We start from the raw sequence: 19,178 nt of genomic DNA, 5'->3' as shown, positions 1-19,178 counted from the left end.
ATGCGTCCATTAGTCCCTTATAGTTACACTGAGCATGGCCCGACATGCTTTAGACCGATTATTTATTTCTTTTTATAACCATTCTTAATTCCTAAGCAATTCGTAATCAGTGAACTCTTTTAATAACAGACTCGACAAACATTTTATAAATGGACAAAACACAATCGCAGAACATTGATGTGCACGTATCAGCTATAAGCTGCCTGTTAATTCATATATATTATAATATTTAAAGGAAACTAATACCAGACCTATGTCTACGTACGTACCGTACGTAACTTAGCATGATCATTACATAGATATACCTATGTTACGTAAAAGTTCATGTCAAGTTTTATGTAATTTGAGTCTGTGGTTTCAGAATGAGAGCGTAACTTCGATTGTATGGGAGCGAATTTTTAGCAGCGGGTTCGTGTGACTCTTAAGCTGTTTTAATTATATTATCACTTGTCATCCCTAGACGTTGGTTAGGTCTCTCATCGTTAAAATCTGAATTGTGTCATTTATAGTAAGGGAGTATAGTTAGTAGTTCACATTAAAAAAAAAGGATTTTTGAATGCTTTGAAATGTTAAAGACATATTTATCTCTCTTTGTATTAGTACTATCTTTTCTACTAATAGGTACCTATTCTAACAGTTGTTTTAAAGAAGCAATTTATTTACAAATTTCGGAGCGGAACATTTAGCCCCCTTTTGGGGCTAATTGTTAATGTTAAATTATCATTTGAAACATTTGTAACTTCTAGCCCCGTACTCCCTTAATTTAAATAAATAATAAATAAATAAAATAAAATAATTTCTCTGTCATTCGTCTGAAGACCAAGTTGATCCATAGCTTGTTAGTTACAGAGTATCTAAATAACTGTGTTAGTTGAACAATACAAAAAATAAAAATAAAATAATAGAAAAAAATTAAAATTAAATATATAACATGATATATGTTTTCAATTGACAGGGGCAAGCAAGGCAAACAATCTGCTGTACTTGGTCCCGCCAATCACCACTTCAATCCAATAGCGAGTAAGAGGAGAGTCGAGACGCTCCGCCAACGCTCTCAGAAGATCGCCCAGAAGATACGTTTTAGCAGTGATTCAACACTTTTTCGCCTGATTGCGAAAAAGTCATCTGTACGCGCCTCTGCAAATATACGGGGTGCACTGCAATGTCTCGGCAGCCTCAACAACATTCTGAGGATGTTGATGTATTGCACGCGAATGGCGTTGTAGGCCCCCTATGTAAATCTCACCCCACAGACTACACGTGTAGATAATTAAATGCCATAATGATGTATGTGTAAATAAATGCCATATACAGTGTAACATTTAAATCTTAATTAAACCACTTTAAATTTTAGTTAATGATGGAAAAGTATGAACCTAAAATCTAGCTTAAAACTGAATACTTCACTTAATTAAACATTTCAAAGTGGGCTCTTCGTTAATATGAATTAAATGTTATTTCGTTGCATACAAACTATCCTAATATTTTAATATTATAATTTGGTTAAGCGAACCCGCCTGAATGCTGCTAGTCGGGCTGGCCACTGTCAAAGATTTTTAATTAAAGATGGCGCCAGTATAGGTTTTGCCGGTCTCTAGTTTTTTTCTATGAGATTTAGCTTAAAAAACCGACCAAGTGCGAGTCGCACTCGCCCAACAAAGATTCCATACAAATTTAACTTTTATTTTATTTTATAGAGGTCTCGTAGGGCATTGAGACTTAAACAAAGTTCTCTTTACTTACCCCTTCCCCTGTACAATGCGCGAACCTGCTAGCCAGCATATTTCCCCAAACAGCCGACGCCCTACGTTCCCTCTCAATATCACCGTCCTTTAGGTCACTAGTGATAATGTGATCTAGATATTTGAATCGATTGACTCTCTGCAGCTCCATTTCATACAGTTTAATTGGTGGCGCATAGTTTGAAGACATGCCCCGCACCGCGAAAACTTATACTTCAGTCCATGCGAATCGGCATAGGTTTCGTACGTGTGCAGCAGGTCCCTAAGCGCACTGACTGACGGACTCAGCGGCACCACATCATCCGCGTAACCATTTGTCTATCTATGGAACATCTCGCATAAATGCTGCTGGGTCTGGTATCAGTTCATTTAATACAGAAAGAAAAGCTTAGATGAGATTAGCCACCAGCCTCACTTCGCATTTGTATGTGTCGAACATTGCTCCCGCCCACCTTACAAACCGTCTGTCATTAGATGATTAAATATAACTTAATTATTTACAATCATCGTCCATTAAAGCAAATAATGAAAAGGCCAAGAAATGCCATCGGACGTATATAAACTTAAGCCTGAAGGTAATCTGATAATATCCCTTGGGATGAAAGTGTACTTAGGCTTTGCATTAAGATCTATTGACGGCGCCCGCATTCCCAAACTCGTGAACGAGCGAAAGAAAAGGGATTGAAACTTTGGTACACTAGTGGGATTGATAAGATCTGGCATTAATAATCTCCGGTAGATTCGGCATTTGGAAGCGTAATAGACTCGCATCAGCATGCATAGGCTTAATAAAATTAAGTGTTTTGCTAAATTCAGTTGCGTTTCACATCAGAACCCCTACTGTGAATTTATTCGATAGCGTGACGTGACGTACGCGTTTGCGTTAAGCCTCATTTTATATGGGATTTAGAAACAGCGCGCCAAGCGGAACGTTTTGGAAAATCAAAATCCAATACAAAATGAAACTTAACGCAAACGCGTACGACACGTCACGCCATTGAATCAATTTACACTAAGGGTATAGTTGTATAATTTATACACTGCAATGTGAAGCATATTAGGCAAACATGAGAGTACATATATAGAAATTACTTATTTAGTTAGTACAATGAAACCGTTGAGTTATATTTTATGCCATTTGATTTCCTAATATAGCAGATAATGGGTTTAGCCCTGTAGCCTTACAAATACTAGATATCGTGGCTGTAGTCTCGCGTAAACTTATTCACCGTGCATCTCGCTTGCACCCTTGTCACACAGTAGTTAACGTAAGCCTATGGCCGCGGTCCGCTAAAAGGTAGTGGGTTTTTTTTATTGCACTTAGTGCATTTTTAAGCAACTGATTTAAGCAGTCGTAGTTACAAAAATAATGATCTGTCATAAATAACCCCGTAAGGCCCGTTATGTTCTATCTAGCTTATATATTATATAGTACCTACTAATTAACCGACCGTTCTGGCCTACTGACTATGAAGCCGATGGTCTCGGGTTCAAATCCTGGTAAGGGCATTTAATTGTGTGAAGAGCACGGATATTTGTTCCTGAGTTATGCCTGTTTTCTATGTATTTAAATATTTATATATTATATATATCGTTTTCTAAGTACCTACAACACACGAAACAAACACCTACACAATATGGGTAAAACAGACAGCCCTGTGTGCAGAGCGTGCATGGAAGAAGAGGAAACAACTAAACACATTCTCCTAGACTGGAAACAGGTAGAAGTATATAGGAACAAATACCTAGGGACTCCGTGCACACTAAAGGAGGCAGTTAGCAACCTGAAAGCCTTGCTAGGCTTCGTGGAGGAGCTGGGGTGGTTAGAGTAGCGCTACCTCAATTTCACGCAAAATAGGCACAATGGATGTCGATTTGCGGAAAATGCCCAGAAGCACTAACTAACTAACTATAGGCAAGTACCTACAACACAAGCCTTAATTGAGCTTACTGTGGGACTTACTCAATTTGTATAATAATGTCTTTATAACGGGACTCCCTCTGGACGCATAATAACTTCTGTCATAGTTTTAATTGTCATAACACTTTGTGCATAAAATTGTAAGGTCATAAAAATCTTTAGTCAGAATTTTTCCTGAGCATAACTGTGTTTTTGTCATAAATGAGTTATGTCATATAGATAATTTTTATACTCATAAGTTTAATACGTGTAAAAATTTTAGGATAGGTTCGTTAGGTATGCACAAAAAATATATGACAATGCTATGTAGGTATGTCATCAAATATTACGGCTAAAAATGTATGACACAATATAATATGACTTTTCATTTGTATGCGCAATGATGATTATGACACAAGTTGTTATGCATATCTGTTAAGATATACAATCGTTCAAACATATAAAATGTATTATTATATATATTTAAGTTTTAGTAAATAAATTCATACATTTCTTCTTTGTAAAAATAAAATCTATCACACCATAAGAAAATTAATTGGCATATATATCGTCAAAGTCAAAAAACTGAATTCAAAATGAATACGGCGATCAGCGGCCAGCAACGCATAAAGGTAGCACCAAGGAGGCGCTAACAATATCTAAGATATGACTTAAACTTTTATGCAGCCCAATATGGACCCCTTTATAATATTTATATTTATTTATTTAATTAAAAAATATTCAATCGGAATATTATAGTTGCATTAGTTTTGTCTCGTTCGATTTTCATCCAAACCAAAATAAAGTCTGCACTATGGTTTCAAATTTCTTTACCAAAATTAGGATTTGATTCTTGTACGATCTTCTTGTAGGATAAACGCGCGTGGCGAGTGCAAGTCTTTTCAAATGCTCCATCTAGAGGACGAAAAGTGATCTATCTGTAGGAGCTCGTGGAAACAACCAGAATAGTGGCTATTGTTTACTTCCTAAGAAGAATTAAGGATCTTTGAAGGAAAAAAGAAAAGGTTCTTAATACCAATGAGGAATCGAGATGAAAAGATAATCATCTTCCTGGCGTTGCTCCGGCATTTACCCACGGCTCAATATTTATTTAATGTTAAGGTATAATCATTAAAATAAATTGGGCTTAACATAAAATATCGATCTAGAGGCCAATTCTAATTTAACAAGTTGTTATGGGTTTGAACTGGTTTTGATGCGAACTTGACGATCGTCTTGATGATTGGCGCGCATCTCACATGCAGCGTGCATGAGAAATTAAGAAATTTCGCATGCATCGTGAGCGATCTTCAAGGTCGTGTCAAAGTAATACAAAAACCGCCATAAATTGTAAAACCTCAACCGAGCTCCTTGTTCCACAGTAGGTAACTTCAAGAATGTTTTTTATTGGTGTGTACTAAAGGACGATATTTTTTATATGTAATAAATACATGGAAAACCAACAGCTTTAAACATTTCTATAAGATACAATAGAAATACAGAGCCATTTTTTTTCCTAATATATATATAAAAGATAAATAATTTATTTTAAGAATAGATATTTTCCTAGCACGAATGTCATGCTGTTAGTGCTTGACAAAATAAAAAGATCGACAATCCTGTTATCGACAAGTACCCCTTCTACGTTAATCATTTTCTATATTTCCGCTATGCGCCCATTACATCAGTGGAAGTTGAAAAAAAATTGAGTCAATTTAAGTGGATTTTTTCAGAGACATGGAATTTAGACCTCCGAAAATATCCAAAATGCTAGGCTAACTTTTAAGTACCCACTAAAATTGTCCCCAGGACGGCGTTGTCCCTGTGGTCTCGGAGACGACTGGCTAAAGTTGACATCAACATCTAAAACTTAATACGCGATTAAGTCCCATTTATATATTTTAATGATGTGTTAAAATCGTTAAAGACTAAAAATATAGCTACAAAATCTATTTTGGGTAATATATTTCAAATCAAATTGATGTTTTATGTAGGTACCTTATTTGTCTTTGAAATAATTTCCTAAATTCAAGAGACTATAAAGAACCAATTAAATATACAAAGATTATCTACTAAGCCATTTTATCTTAGGTGGGTACTTCATTTAAAATGCCGCTATAAATTAAAGCGGTTTTGATTAAAATGATTACGCAGAAAATAGAAACCTTTAATATTGACAACAGTTTCGTACTCAAGGAGATTGATATATTTTAGGCGGTTAACGTCTTTTGAGTGAGGCCTATTCAAGATTTACTAATTTTGAAGTCATTGCGAACTGGCACGTGCTATATTTAAGCCAGGGATATACTAGGTTATGGACGGCAGAGAAAGGACGACTATCTCTTATGACAGATCTGTCGCAAAAGTGACCAGCTTTCAGCTTTAATAATAGTTCATAATCTCTCCGGTAGCTCTAAGTAGGCTCATGGATTACATGGACCATAGAGGTATAATAATATAGAGATGGAATGGAAAATGGGCAACAAATAACCCGACCAAATTACGTAGGTTGTTTTTGGTATCTTGTCGGGAATGTTTAAACGTGTTTTTAAGTTTGTCGCAATGCGTATGTTTTGTCCCTCGCGGGAGCACCCGTATAGCACATCTATATAAAATAATACTAGGTCTATGAGATTTCATTTCGGTGTATTGTGGCGCCACCGGTTTAATGTTTTTAATGGATACTTTTCATACAGAGAGATCCTTATTCTACACTCCACACACTAGGTGACAAGTGCCACGCGAAATTTTCATAATTTTAGCTTTGGTGCATAACTTGTTACAAATGTTTAAAGTGCATTTTAGACCTAATGTACGTGATTTTTTTTATCGATCGAAAGTCAAAAACTCAGGATTTTAATCGGTTCAATCCTTCGAGAAAGGCCTCAAGATTGTCAATTAAATTTATGGCAGCCGTACTGTGACTCAAATCGCTAAAATCACTACGACTTTTTAAGCACACCGTTTTCTGAACCAACTGCACTTTAAGTTGCGCAATGTCGCCATACATTACAAGCGTAATCGCTCGACTTCACTTATCTTGTCGCTGACATATGTCGCAGGACATTTGTTCCTGTATCCCTAGCTTTAAAGGTGACATTTAAAATATTCAACGCATTTTTTCTAAGGAAAAAGACAGCGACTTCGCTCGCATCAATGTTGCATCAGTACCTAATATTGCAACAGTACGCTGGAGCACTCGTTACCCGGATGACATTTTATTTGTGAGAGCGAGGTTCGTTAAAAAATGATCAAAATACTTGTTTTTTAGTTCTAAATAGGTCTCTGTAAAATGTTTCGCCTAGAACATAAAGAAAGGTCATAATCAAAACTGAACTGACACATATAGGCAGACCAAAGGGATTCTATCGGGACTGAATTGCTAGATCACCATAATATTACTGAGGACACCAACTACGAAAAATAGTAGGATTCGTTACTACAAGACATACCACAATAAACAGACATCTCTATGATATGGGTAAAACAGATAGCCCCATGTGCAGAGCGTGCATGGAAACAGAGAAAACAACAAAACACATTTTTCTGGACTGCACGTGGGTAGAAGTATACATCAACAGCTAGGAGGCAGTTAGCAACCAGAAAACCTTGCTAGGTTTCGTGAATGAGCTAGGGTTGTTAGTGCTACTTCGTTTCTCACGCAAAATAGGCACATTTCTTGTCGATTTATGGAAAATACCCAGTAAAATTAACTAAATGAATAAGACCACTAACATTAGTCTAGATTAAAATGATTTAACAAGTCGTAATCTACTGGCACACAAAGGTCATTGTGATAATCGTTGCGTTGGCATGTTGTATAAAAAGAGCAGCGCTAATGAAAATCATTTGTTAAGGGGGAAATAAATTCACTTCAGTGCGCGATGCGACAACAATGGTGTTCCAAATGTTCACTAAATGCAAGAGAGTCGAACACTCAAATTAGTAAATACAGCGTAGGTTAGTTTTTTATACAAGCAAAAATTTTAACAGTAGTTATTTTTAACCACCTACGATAAACGTGCGCTTGCGTTAAAGTGATTTAGCCGTGCACGCACATGTCACGCAAGCGGTGTGACGTCTTTCATTATGATTTTTATATTACAACGTACCTTACAAAATACCTTGGTAACGTAAAAAAGTAACTCATTTTTTGGGCGGCTGTGTCTAAAGTCATACCTATAGTCCTCATGATAGCTGAACTCCGGTAGGAGATGGCACTGGGAGAAGACGCTATTACAACGGGCACGAGTACATGCACGTCTGCGCCCATACGTCTAGTGTGCATAGGCATTAAATAAAATATATTTTTTATGGACCATGTTTAGGTACTCTAAAGTGACATTCTTACAGATATTAGCTACCTAATATACAGTACTTACCTGTTATACGCTTATATAAGTACGATATCAGATTAAGAATAGTGTTTGGAACTGGTTTATGGTCCTGGTGGCTCAAGAATTTTTTTTATTTATTAAATAACCAAAAAATTTAATTTTATTAAATAGAAAATTAACCACAAATATGCTCCGCCGTCAATATTTTTAGCATTTTCAATTATTGTAAGATTAAGGAGCTTTAAATAAATGTATGGAATTAGTTTTCGCTACTAATTCTTATAATAATCAGAAAATCTAAAAAAAAATAGGCATAGCAGGCATAGCTAAGGTTAATATGTATACCTATACAAAAAAATGTGTAAAACATTTTGTATAATGTCAATATCCAGGAAGGAAAATAAGGAATGCGTTTGTAGAAATGGTCGTCCACTATTCTCTTTACACAACTAAAGATCACAGGCTCAAAGTCAGCATCAGAATATTTCTGAGCATTGGACTCTCTTGAGCATTAGAAATACAGGGCAAGGAATCTACGCCGATTTGTAAGACGGGCCCTATTTATTTCCGAGGACGATCTGGACCGCCCTCTAATTGAGCCTTGGGACTGTTTCATCGGGCCACAGTTTTGGTTAGGTTGATTAAGAACAGCCACACAGGTCTAGAATGTACAAGATTGTCTATCAAATATCAAACGTGCGACAAAAATCGGAAAACTGCTGTAGTACTGCCGACTGCATTACTGCAGTAAACGTCAAATTTAATACAAATTTCTCGTAAAGGTCATTTACTTTTTCACGTTTCCTGCGACATGCAGTCGTCTGTATCTTTCTGTGTCTGCACGACATTCCTGCTGCCAGGATTTATGACATTTGGGCCGCAATGCAGTCGGCAATAATGTCGCGCTGCAATACTGCTGCAGAAATGCTGGGCTAGTGTAATCTAAATTAAAAAGATATCTTTAATGTTTCTCTGCAGTCTTCGATGACAGTTGCCAAATAAACAGAGCGTTGATAAAATATTCAGTCCAAGAGCTATGTTGCCTTATCGAGCAGGTAAGATCAGATTTCGTGCGATCGATCCACAAAGCCTTGTCTTGGTCATGCACATACATAAGAACATGAATTTACATAGGTACAAAACAGAATCCGCAACAAACTTCGTCCAATCTACATAAGTAAAAATCCGCCACAGGCTTCGTCATTAATGTAGGTACAACATAAAATCCGCAACAAGCTTTGTCCAAAAACCTAAAACTACCTTAGATTCCCCGTTAATCCCCGAGACGACACGTACCCGGCGCAAAAGTTCCAAAAATACTGGCCGCATTACCGCGCCATACAATTACATAGGTAACTACAAACCCATTCAATACCTTTTTTGAATGTTAAGTTGTCTAATTAAGTTACTCCCATACAATTAAAGTTACGCTTTCATTTTGAAACGACAAGCCTAATTTTAATGAAACTTGTCAGAAACATTTACGTAAGATATATCTGATACTTGTTTTCGTTGCTAGAAATTGGAACACAAATTAGAGTGAGTAGAACTGCTCCAAATTCCTGCGAGATAACTGGGTACGCGAGGAAGATCGAAGGACTAACGGAAATCGTAGTCCAAGAAGTATGAAGCGACTATAGTTATGAGGAAAATAAAATATAATTTTATAAACAAAATAATAAATGAATGAATGGGGCCAACCATACCTGGCTATAATTCCGGTTTGTTTGCGGCGGCCGTCTGGTGTATTTCACTCACGCGTTTCAAACCAAGGTTCGGTTCAGAATCTCCTTCGCGGGTTTTGGAGTGGTTATTTCGTAAGACTTTGCTTACCAAAGCCGGTGCTAACTAAAACCCTTACATTTGGCTTTTTAAACGCTTCATGATATGGGTAAGCTGATTATTAAGCGCTAACCCCTTGAAGGGGTGTTATAGATCGGTCACAAATTATAACGCTTATGCCATATTCAACTTTCTCCTCGTATAAATAGAATTAAATATTGCTTATTTATGTATAAAGTGAAGGACTGGATGTCTAGCGCGTTGACAGCATAAACCGGAGTCATATTTTTTTGAATTAGGAAGGGGGACACTGAAAGTGGAACCCCTTCTTAGAGCTAAATTAAGTTAACAGGTAAGCAATACAAAGGGAAAGCCCATCGTTGGGGTATTCGATAAACGACTAATCCATGTAAAGGCTTTTTTTCTGGGAAGGGGTAGACGGGTCCCGGGTTCGACTTATTTAAAGTCACTAGCGACTTCACTTGAAGATGTTATGAAATTACGAAAGTTTACGTAAATTGCGGTGCAGCCAAACCAATTTTATTCAACGTACTTCAATTCCTCAACAGATCGTAGGTCCTAGTCTTCAAACATCAAGTCGCCGACGATATTAAGGTATCGTTTGTTAAATTGTCTCGCGTCCCCGTAGCCCCAAAAATGTAATTGACAGATTTATACGACACTTATAAAGTTATATTAAGGGATTTAGCAGCAGTTTGAGTTAGTCTAGTACTTGGAAGTTTGATAATCTTAGTAATTTAGACGCTTGTACCGTTTTAGTGCCAAACGTATAAGCTGCGGGTGATTTGATGGTATCTGATGAACTTAATTATCAATACTTCTCTAATATACGTCAAGTTTTATAAGTAAAAATATAATATACTTAATAATATTTTGAAATATTTATAAATATTATTCCAAACTGATCTTTGTAAATTCATGCATAATTACTTTTTCTTGGACTCTTAAATCATATTTACAAAAAAGACAAATAAAGCTAGGACAGGATCCCTAGTATTATAAAAAAGTATCGATATATGTGTTTATCGATCTAGAAACTCCTTACCAGTCATTACATATACCTACATTATGCCTATTTTTAACTATTTTCACTCCCAACAATTTCTGAAACAATGGCGTCGAAGGAAATCGCCGACGCTAGGCCGTTCAATTTCCGTTGCACCTCGACCGAATGATAAACACTGCTGGTAAACAGCCTGTTTCATTCCGGAGGCCTTTCCGGACTTTATGAAACTTGTTGTAATACATATTAATTTGATATCATATATTTAAACAATCCGAATCTAATAATTTTATATAATATGACTCGTAGTAACACCGCGTGTCTGCACCTGACATTCAGAGAGTTGGTCGCAAATAAAAAATTTAAACCGGATGATCAGCTAATATCCTCATTCACAATAAATATAAGTAAATACAGCAGCAGAGCAATGCACCCGCTTTTCCATCTGACTCCGACATTGACTAGTCAAAGGAAATTTTGTCAGCCGACCTGCCAGAGGACGGTACCTCCTGTTTCCTGTTTTTAGACTACCAAAGTTTTTGGTAGTCTAGAAACAAGATAAAAAACTCTGACAGCATAATAACTTATTATTAATAAGTTTCAATAAAACATTTTGAATGTTGACTGTACTTTAAAAATCATGATTTTAATTACCATGGAAACAAATAACATTAAAATAAGCCATTGCATTGTTAAAACCGCCCATTACAAACTTTATCTATGTAACTTCCAGATGCGTCAACGTCAAAGATATTAACCCCCTTATTCATAAACGTGTACGAGTACTAAAGATAAGATGCCGCTAATAATCGTTTGTCACTTTCCATCATACCAATTCGTCGGAAAGGGACAAACGATTATTAGCGGCATCGTAAGTTTAGTACACGTTTATGAATAAGGGGGTAAGTAAATAAATATTTCGGCACAATCTTACAAAGATCAATCTAGTCCCAAACTGAGCCAAGCTTGTATTACGGGTACCTACTACGCGACGATGTAGGTATACATATCTACTTAAATAGATAAATACATACGTAGAGACATAGAAAACATCCATAACGCAATAATATAAAGAAATAAAAAGTATAAACATATTTTTGCCGTTGGGTTCACGTACACGTGAAGCCCTTGTTGAAAAGCTGAACGCTACTAATTATCAAGTCATCAAAATGTAATTAATTCCATTTCACGCGCTCCTGAACATGACGTACCGCTCGTTGGAAGATATCATTTTTAAATAAATGAAATTGGAAAACTCGGCGGCTGATACTTGTACTGAGTAATTTTTAATTGACGTAATAACTAAATGTTTATTTACTTAAATTTAAATAAGTAAACTAGCTAATCAATAAAACTTAACTACATGTACCTAATCTAAAACTTAATATAAACTTATAAATAAAAAATGCTCCCCAGGTCGTTATATCATGAGGTATGGTGCCCAGAAGACAGCGTTACTAATTTGGATAGCCAGACTTAGTCTCTGGCCGAAGTAGCTGCTAGCCCTCTGGTCACCAGAGGCATCTACAAGGCGCTCGGAAATCTCTTTGAAATTCGTAATTTAAAGCCCATTAAGTCCGTGTTCTTCTCTCACTCTTACTGAGCGTAAGCGTTAGCGACCTCGATGTGCGATCCTTTTAATTTTTTTTTATACGTTTAAATAAAAAAGTAAGCGATAAGTTCCCTCAAACATGATATTGCCGATTTTTCGAAGCAATTTTCATATTTTAGCTTTTGTGCAAAATTTGTTACTTTTTAAAGTCATTTTAGACCTATCCATCCCCTCTGATGTTGTAAGTGTCCAAGGGCGGTGGTAATCGCTTACCATTAGGTGATCCGTTTCATCGTTTACCTCTTATTTCATAAAAAAATATGTTTTATATTTCTATCGTGCAAAAATAGTATTTGATTGTTCTCTTATACGCAAAATGAGCCAGAGGACCAAATCACTTTTATTAATTTATTATTAGTGTCAGTAAACTAACATGTAAATTAAGTTCAAAACTAACAGTTATGTGGGCCATTATGTTGTCTATAGTAAATAAATTGATTGATTGATAAAAGCCAAAAACTAAGCATTCGAATCAATGGAGTCCCTCGATAAAGCTATCAAGATTGCTAATGAAGTTTTTGGCAGCCGTATTGTGATTCAAACAAGCGCCACGACTTTTCAAAAACTCCGGTGTCTGAACCTACTGCACCTTAAGACGTAAGTAAAAAGAAAAAAATATATTTTCCTCTCGTTTTGGTTTACAGTCAGAAAACCGATTGGCCCTTGATCAAAATTAATGACAGTAGTTCAGCGGTATCACATTATACGGAGTCTTTGTAGGCCAGTAATCTAATTAATCTCCTAATTCCCTTGCCCTTAATAACGATGCCCTTTTAAAAGGAGAAATTCAAATCGAATTTTGAACTATAGGTTATGGAATAAAAGGAGGTTCCAATTTAATTAATAAAATTAAAAAAACCCACGCTATATGCCAATGAAATCTATTTTATGCCAAAAATGCCTAACATCATTTTGCAACTGATAATTTTTAAACCGCTTGATAGATTTCTATGAAACATAGCTAAGAACCACCGCAGAAAAACTCGCTTTTACGTAAAAATAACTGCACCGAAATTGGCTCATCCGTTGGAGAGCTACGATGCCACAGACAGGCAATAATTGCCGTGAAACGTTCAATACTACTCTTTTTACGTCTGGGATTAAAAAACTACAAAACTGAATGTGGGACTTAGGAGAATATAATTATGTAAATAGAATTTGTTAAATCATGCAACTGTAGAGTTAAAAAAAAAACCTAATTACAAAACCCCTTCATCTAATAGCATCTAAGTTTCAGCACTTTTATTTATATCAAACGCAAAATAACTCTTTATGTGCGTAATGATTACTTATTGATACAGCCAGACAAGACTCAATCAGGTAATCCTATTCCAGTCCCGGTATTTACTTGGACCTTTTAAGGGATCTCGACATTAGTTCGCATTACTAAATACCTTTACTTTCCCTTCGGATCCACTAATGCACCTTTGTTTTATTCTGTTCAGATTTGTTGGAATTTATCTTAGATATTTCGAAAGCACGGGGACTCCCAATGGTCTTAAAATATTGCTTTCACTCTAAACTCCAGAAATGTACCAACATTTATTAATTCATTGTTTTATATCCCTTCAGTGATTTGTATTTTCCTTGTGGATTACAGCGTACGGTAAGCGACATTTAGCGCCGATCCCGTGGCTGAATACTTGTCGCCGACCGTACGGCAATATTGAAAAGTAATTAAACCGTTCGCAGTGACGTTCGCTATAATTTCCTGTCTCGAATCGCTTCCAGATAAGGCTCGTAACGATACCGTTCAACACCGGTGACTCACACAAATGGCAATCTTTCTCTCCCTTTTCTCTCTTTCCCTCCACGCACATATTATGTTCTTTGAGAGTCGGTAAAAATTGCTGCCTATTTATTTACTTCAAAAAATCTCTTCTTCCTCGCGTTGTCCCGGCATTTTGCCACGGCTCATGGGAGCCTGGGGTCCGCTTATTCTTTCTATTTTGCGATAAAAACACAAAAAATTGCAATGAAAGCTTTGTTGATTGACTAAGCGTTAGGGAAGGTCTGCATTTTAGCTTGGGCAAAAATGATTTTGGTATGTCCGGATGTTCTCCTCTACAAGTCTCAATTTTAGACAGACCGCCCGATTCGAAGAATGATTAAGACACGTTTAAGTTCTTGGAAAGATCTCGGAAAGATCTTCAAATTCTTAAAAAGCAATCAAAATGGTTACTTTTATTTACAAAATACAATTACAAATATGGAATCAATATTGATTAGCAACTCGATATCGGAAAGTTCAAAATGCCGGTGTAGTGTCATACATGTGCGCTGTTTGTTACTTTAGTAACATAACAACTTTTCTGCTATCAGGTTGCCATGGTTACGCCAAAGTATTTTTAACAGAGTGCTCCAAGGCCGCAATTACATTTCATTATTATAGAAATGTGATCACAGATATAGGAATCAATGTAAAATGATAAACCCATGATGGTGTAATTTGACAAATTTGACGTAGGTATATGATCATAATTGTAGGATTACTGTCAGATAGGAGCCATCGCTCTGTTGTTTGAGTGAGACAACGCTATGCGCGCATTATAGCGACACCCCGCTAGCACGCCGGAGCAACGTGAAAATTGGATGTAATGTGCCATGTGCCATAGACACTTACGATTCCCGTCTCTCTAGAGATACTTAACAGACGCGATGTCCCAAACGACTTTCCTTCTTTTAAACGCTTTTATTTAGTTTCACCTGTCCCATTGTCTGTCTGTCCGTAATCAAGTTAAATTTGTCCGGTTTCCATTGAAGCTGAAAATTTGCATACATAGGTATGTAAGTCGGGTGACAAATGACATTGCAATATTATGTTACCATAAGGCGTAAAAGTGCATCGGCGACTTTATCAATGAATTCATTCATAATTTTTCCATGCAATTTCGTAGCCCACTTTATCATGAGAGCTGATTTAATACTGGAGACAAGAGGGTTATAGGAACTCTGTGATGAAATAACGCAACCTAACTGTGTTTGATGTTGTAAGAATTGTCTTGATGAGTAGATATTAATTGCATGTGGAAAAAAGTACAGTAAGCGTTAAAAGTACAAGTTTACAAACCAAAATGGTATTTTTTGCCAATTATTAATTCAATTTATTTTGTTATTCCAACAATGGCTTCAAAGTAAACAATGATACTAATACATTTCCATATCCATCCGGCATGTTTTCTTTATTGGACAATGCAATACTTACATTGGCTAATTCCATTTACAAACTCATTGAAGCTAGGAAAAGATTTTCCTCCACCTTTTCCTCAGATTTTTTTTTATGGATTTAGGTGTCGTCACCTTGCTAATAATAATAATAAGCTTTATTGGCTTAGGACTACGTTGAGTTGCGACAAGTGACTTCAAATATGGATAATTTTATGGGGTTCAACAATATTTTTGTCTTACATTACATTTTGTATGACAGCCGGGATTTGAACAAGATTTGTGGAAACAAACAAGTCAAAGATATGAAGTTTCGTGATGACTCCCTGATACGAAAAGTTGTGAATAAATCACAAGCAGAGAAATACAGGTGAAGTTAGACCACTTGGGCAGTCTTTATGGCTTGGACACAAGGTTAAATCTCGACTGTCATATCTGAATAATTATTTAGCTTTGATGTTCGTAGATAATGACATTGATAATGAAAGGCAGTCATTTGTTTTCTCGCTCAAACTTAATTGTTACAAGAATTCATTATAAGTATTAAGTATTGATATAGTAGGTATAGGTTGGCTATTTATATTTAAGTATGTTTTAATTGAATTGAAATGGCCTGTATTCCTGCCACATTTTTTTTTTACATTTTTCTTTTATAATTATACAAGACGTATCCATTTATTTATATATGTTTTTACTCTTTTTCTGTTTCTTCTTCTTTGTCACGCTGTTTTTGATAAAGGCTTCTTCCAGGCGGCGCCACTCTTCGCGGTCGTTTAAGAGTCTTAAGGAAAATCATCTTCCCAGTTTTTTTACGGTTTACATTGAGGTCTTTTCTTTCTTCTTGGGTACAAGAACATTCTGTGATATCTTTTGTCCATTGTTCATTTTGTGAGCGCGTTATGTGCCCTATCTGTTTTCATTTGTGTATTCTTTGGGAAACGTCATCTATTTTGGTTGTTTTCTTAATGTTTGGGAGTTTGCATCGATCTCTTAGTTTTATTCCCAGCATACTCCTCTTCATACTTTGTTGACTGACTTTGACTTTGTGCTCATTTACACATATATGTTAGGAGTATACATGAGTTGTACATTTTTAGTAAGTACTTGAATTTTAATGTGTAAATGATTACCATAATTAAGTAATTATGTATTTATAAAAATACTAACTTAACCTTCTCCAAGTTACTCAAGTAATGAAATTAAAAGATAGGTAAGGCTCATCCAAAAAGACTAAAATGTTTTATATTACTGCAGTTAAATAGTAAACTTAAGGATGACTTACGCTAGTATGGTCCGAGCTGGGGCTTCCGAGACTTCATTTTCTATGACGGATAATCGGTGAGTACCTACGTTAAGAAAATTGAATTGGATGCCTCGGCCCCGACCTGGAACGTTCTGGCGATAGTTATTCAATTCAATTCAATTCAATTCAATATTTTTAATTCGAATAATACAATCCATATTAGTGTTAGTACATAGCACAGCAAAACTTTTAAATCTATGTTAGTGACACCTATAACAACAAACAAAAATAAAAATAATAATAAACATTAATTAAAAGCGGCGCGGTGCGGCGAGCGGCGGCGCGTGCAGCCTTACCCAGCGCGCGAACAAAGGCGAGTCCCAGCGCTGCGCCAGCACGCTTAGAATACTGTTTGGGCTACTGCGAAGACGGTTTAGTAATGACGCACACCGCTTTCTAACTATTGCGTCGAAACTATCAGTGTGCGCCTCAGCAAACATAGTTGACGCACTGCAGTAACGCGGCAGCCCAAACAGCACTCTAAACGCGTTATTGTATTGCACGCGCAGTGCGTTGTATGCCCGCTGCGTGAAATTGACCCACAGATTGCACGTGTAGAATGTCTGGCAGTATGCTTTAAAAAGCGTTAACTTCACTTCAGTACTACAACGAGCAAATCTGCGGGCCAGCATGTTACTACGAACACACAACGCCCTGCGCTCCCTCTCCATGTCATCATTATCTGACATGTTTTCTGTTACCCGGTGGCCAAGGTACTTAAACTTCTGTACAACTTTTAAAGCGGTACCACAAAGGGTAACAGGTGTCATTTTGTATGATTTTGGTCCAGCTTTAAATTGTATTACCTCGCTTTTCGAGGTATTGTACCTTAACCCATGGGCAACTGCATATGATTCAGATGTCTTCACCAATCTCTGCAGTGCACCAACCGAGGGGCTCAGCAGCACCATATCATCCGCGTAGCTGAGGTTATTAACATACACCCCGTCTACGTGACATCCGACATAGGTACTGCTGAGCTCCTCGATTAGCTCGTTCATGTATAGATTGAACAGCTTAGGTGAGCTCAACCCCCCTTATATCCTTAATTTTTATATCTCGTCGGTGGCAACAAGCATACGCCTACCCTGCTGGTAAGCAATCCCCGTAGCTTATGGACGCGTGCAACTCCAGATATGTTACATGCGCGTTACCGACCGTTTAAAAACATGTATACTCCTTTTTTGAATAATATACTGTCGTCCCCCGAGAAAACCTTGGCAGGGAGCTCATTCCACAGCCGGAGCGTCCGCGGGAGGAAATTCATCTTAAACCGCACAGTACGCGACAATTTAGGTTCTAAGGTGTGAGGATTAACACCCTGCCGATCATTGGCATGATGTTAGTAAGCTCTGGCAAAAAGACTTAGCAAAGGGCTGGCAGATTCCTGACTTAACAAATCAGCCTTTATAGCGAGGAAATTTAATCCTACTATAAGCCACTTAGACTTATTTAAGTTATGCTTTTAAATTTATTTGTTACTACAAAAAGTAATTAATAATTATTCACACCCGCTCGCTACCGCTTCTAGTGCAAAAGAATTCTTTATGGACAGCCTTTGCACCAGAAACGACTCGGAGCGGGATTCTGAAGTTTAAATTCTAGGTTTACATTATATCGTTATTCACTGTAGCGTTTATTTACTCGTATATTGCATGTTATAAAGTAATTAAAGTGAAAATAACAGTTTATCTTGTAACTGACGATGGTTCGTAATTTAACGGAAATATTTTTATTATACCTGCTAAAGAAAAACTTACATATATACAAAGTTTCATTGAGACAAATAAATAACTACAATAGCTATTTCCTTTAGTCCACAGTTTGCAAAGTGAACGCAAACAGCTACCCATTGGGAAATCAATATTCTGTTTTGACTGGAAAAGAGTGGAATCGAATATGACCGTTTATTGGTATGCAGGAAAATATTCCTGACGGTTTAAAAATGTTTCGATGAAAAAATATTCGTCAAGGGTTGGTTATAAGTGCCTGTAATAGTATTTTACAGTACATATGGGGCTACTTTATAGCACTAGTGCGAGAAGTAGCATATTATGTTACTGTGTCGAACATTTAAAGGGCCATATGTACTGTAAAACGTTGTACGATACATGTGCGAATAGGTAATTCGCAACTCGTGTCGATTTAAAACACTCCCTTCGGTCGTGTTTTAATTTATCGCCACTCGTTTCGAATTTCCTATTTTTCGCACTTGTATCGTAATGTACTATTATACAATAATTATAAAATAGAGAGCTTTTCAGTCGAGTACCATGTTTAGGCCATTGCCAACTCTGCTTCGTTAAGCTTGCT

General features: G+C 36.6%; 1 protein-coding gene across 1 annotated transcript; it reads right to left on the bottom strand.

Moving 5' to 3' along the window:
* Positions 1-16,975: 16,975 nt before the first annotated feature.
* LOC133529501 (uncharacterized) lies at positions 16,976-17,898 on the bottom strand. The gene has a single exon (XM_061867222.1). The coding sequence runs from the start codon at positions 17,864-17,866 to the stop codon at positions 17,117-17,119; it is 750 nt and encodes a 249-aa protein (XP_061723206.1). The 5' UTR covers positions 17,867-17,898; the 3' UTR covers positions 16,976-17,116.
* Between the last annotated feature and the right edge of the window lie 1,280 nt (positions 17,899-19,178).

The sequence above is a fragment of the Cydia pomonella genome, chromosome 21 (genome assembly GCF_033807575.1).
Source record: "Cydia pomonella isolate Wapato2018A chromosome 21, ilCydPomo1, whole genome shotgun sequence".
NCBI lineage: Eukaryota > Metazoa > Arthropoda > Insecta > Lepidoptera > Tortricidae > Cydia > Cydia pomonella.
This window is presented reverse-complemented; position numbering and strand designations above follow the sequence as displayed.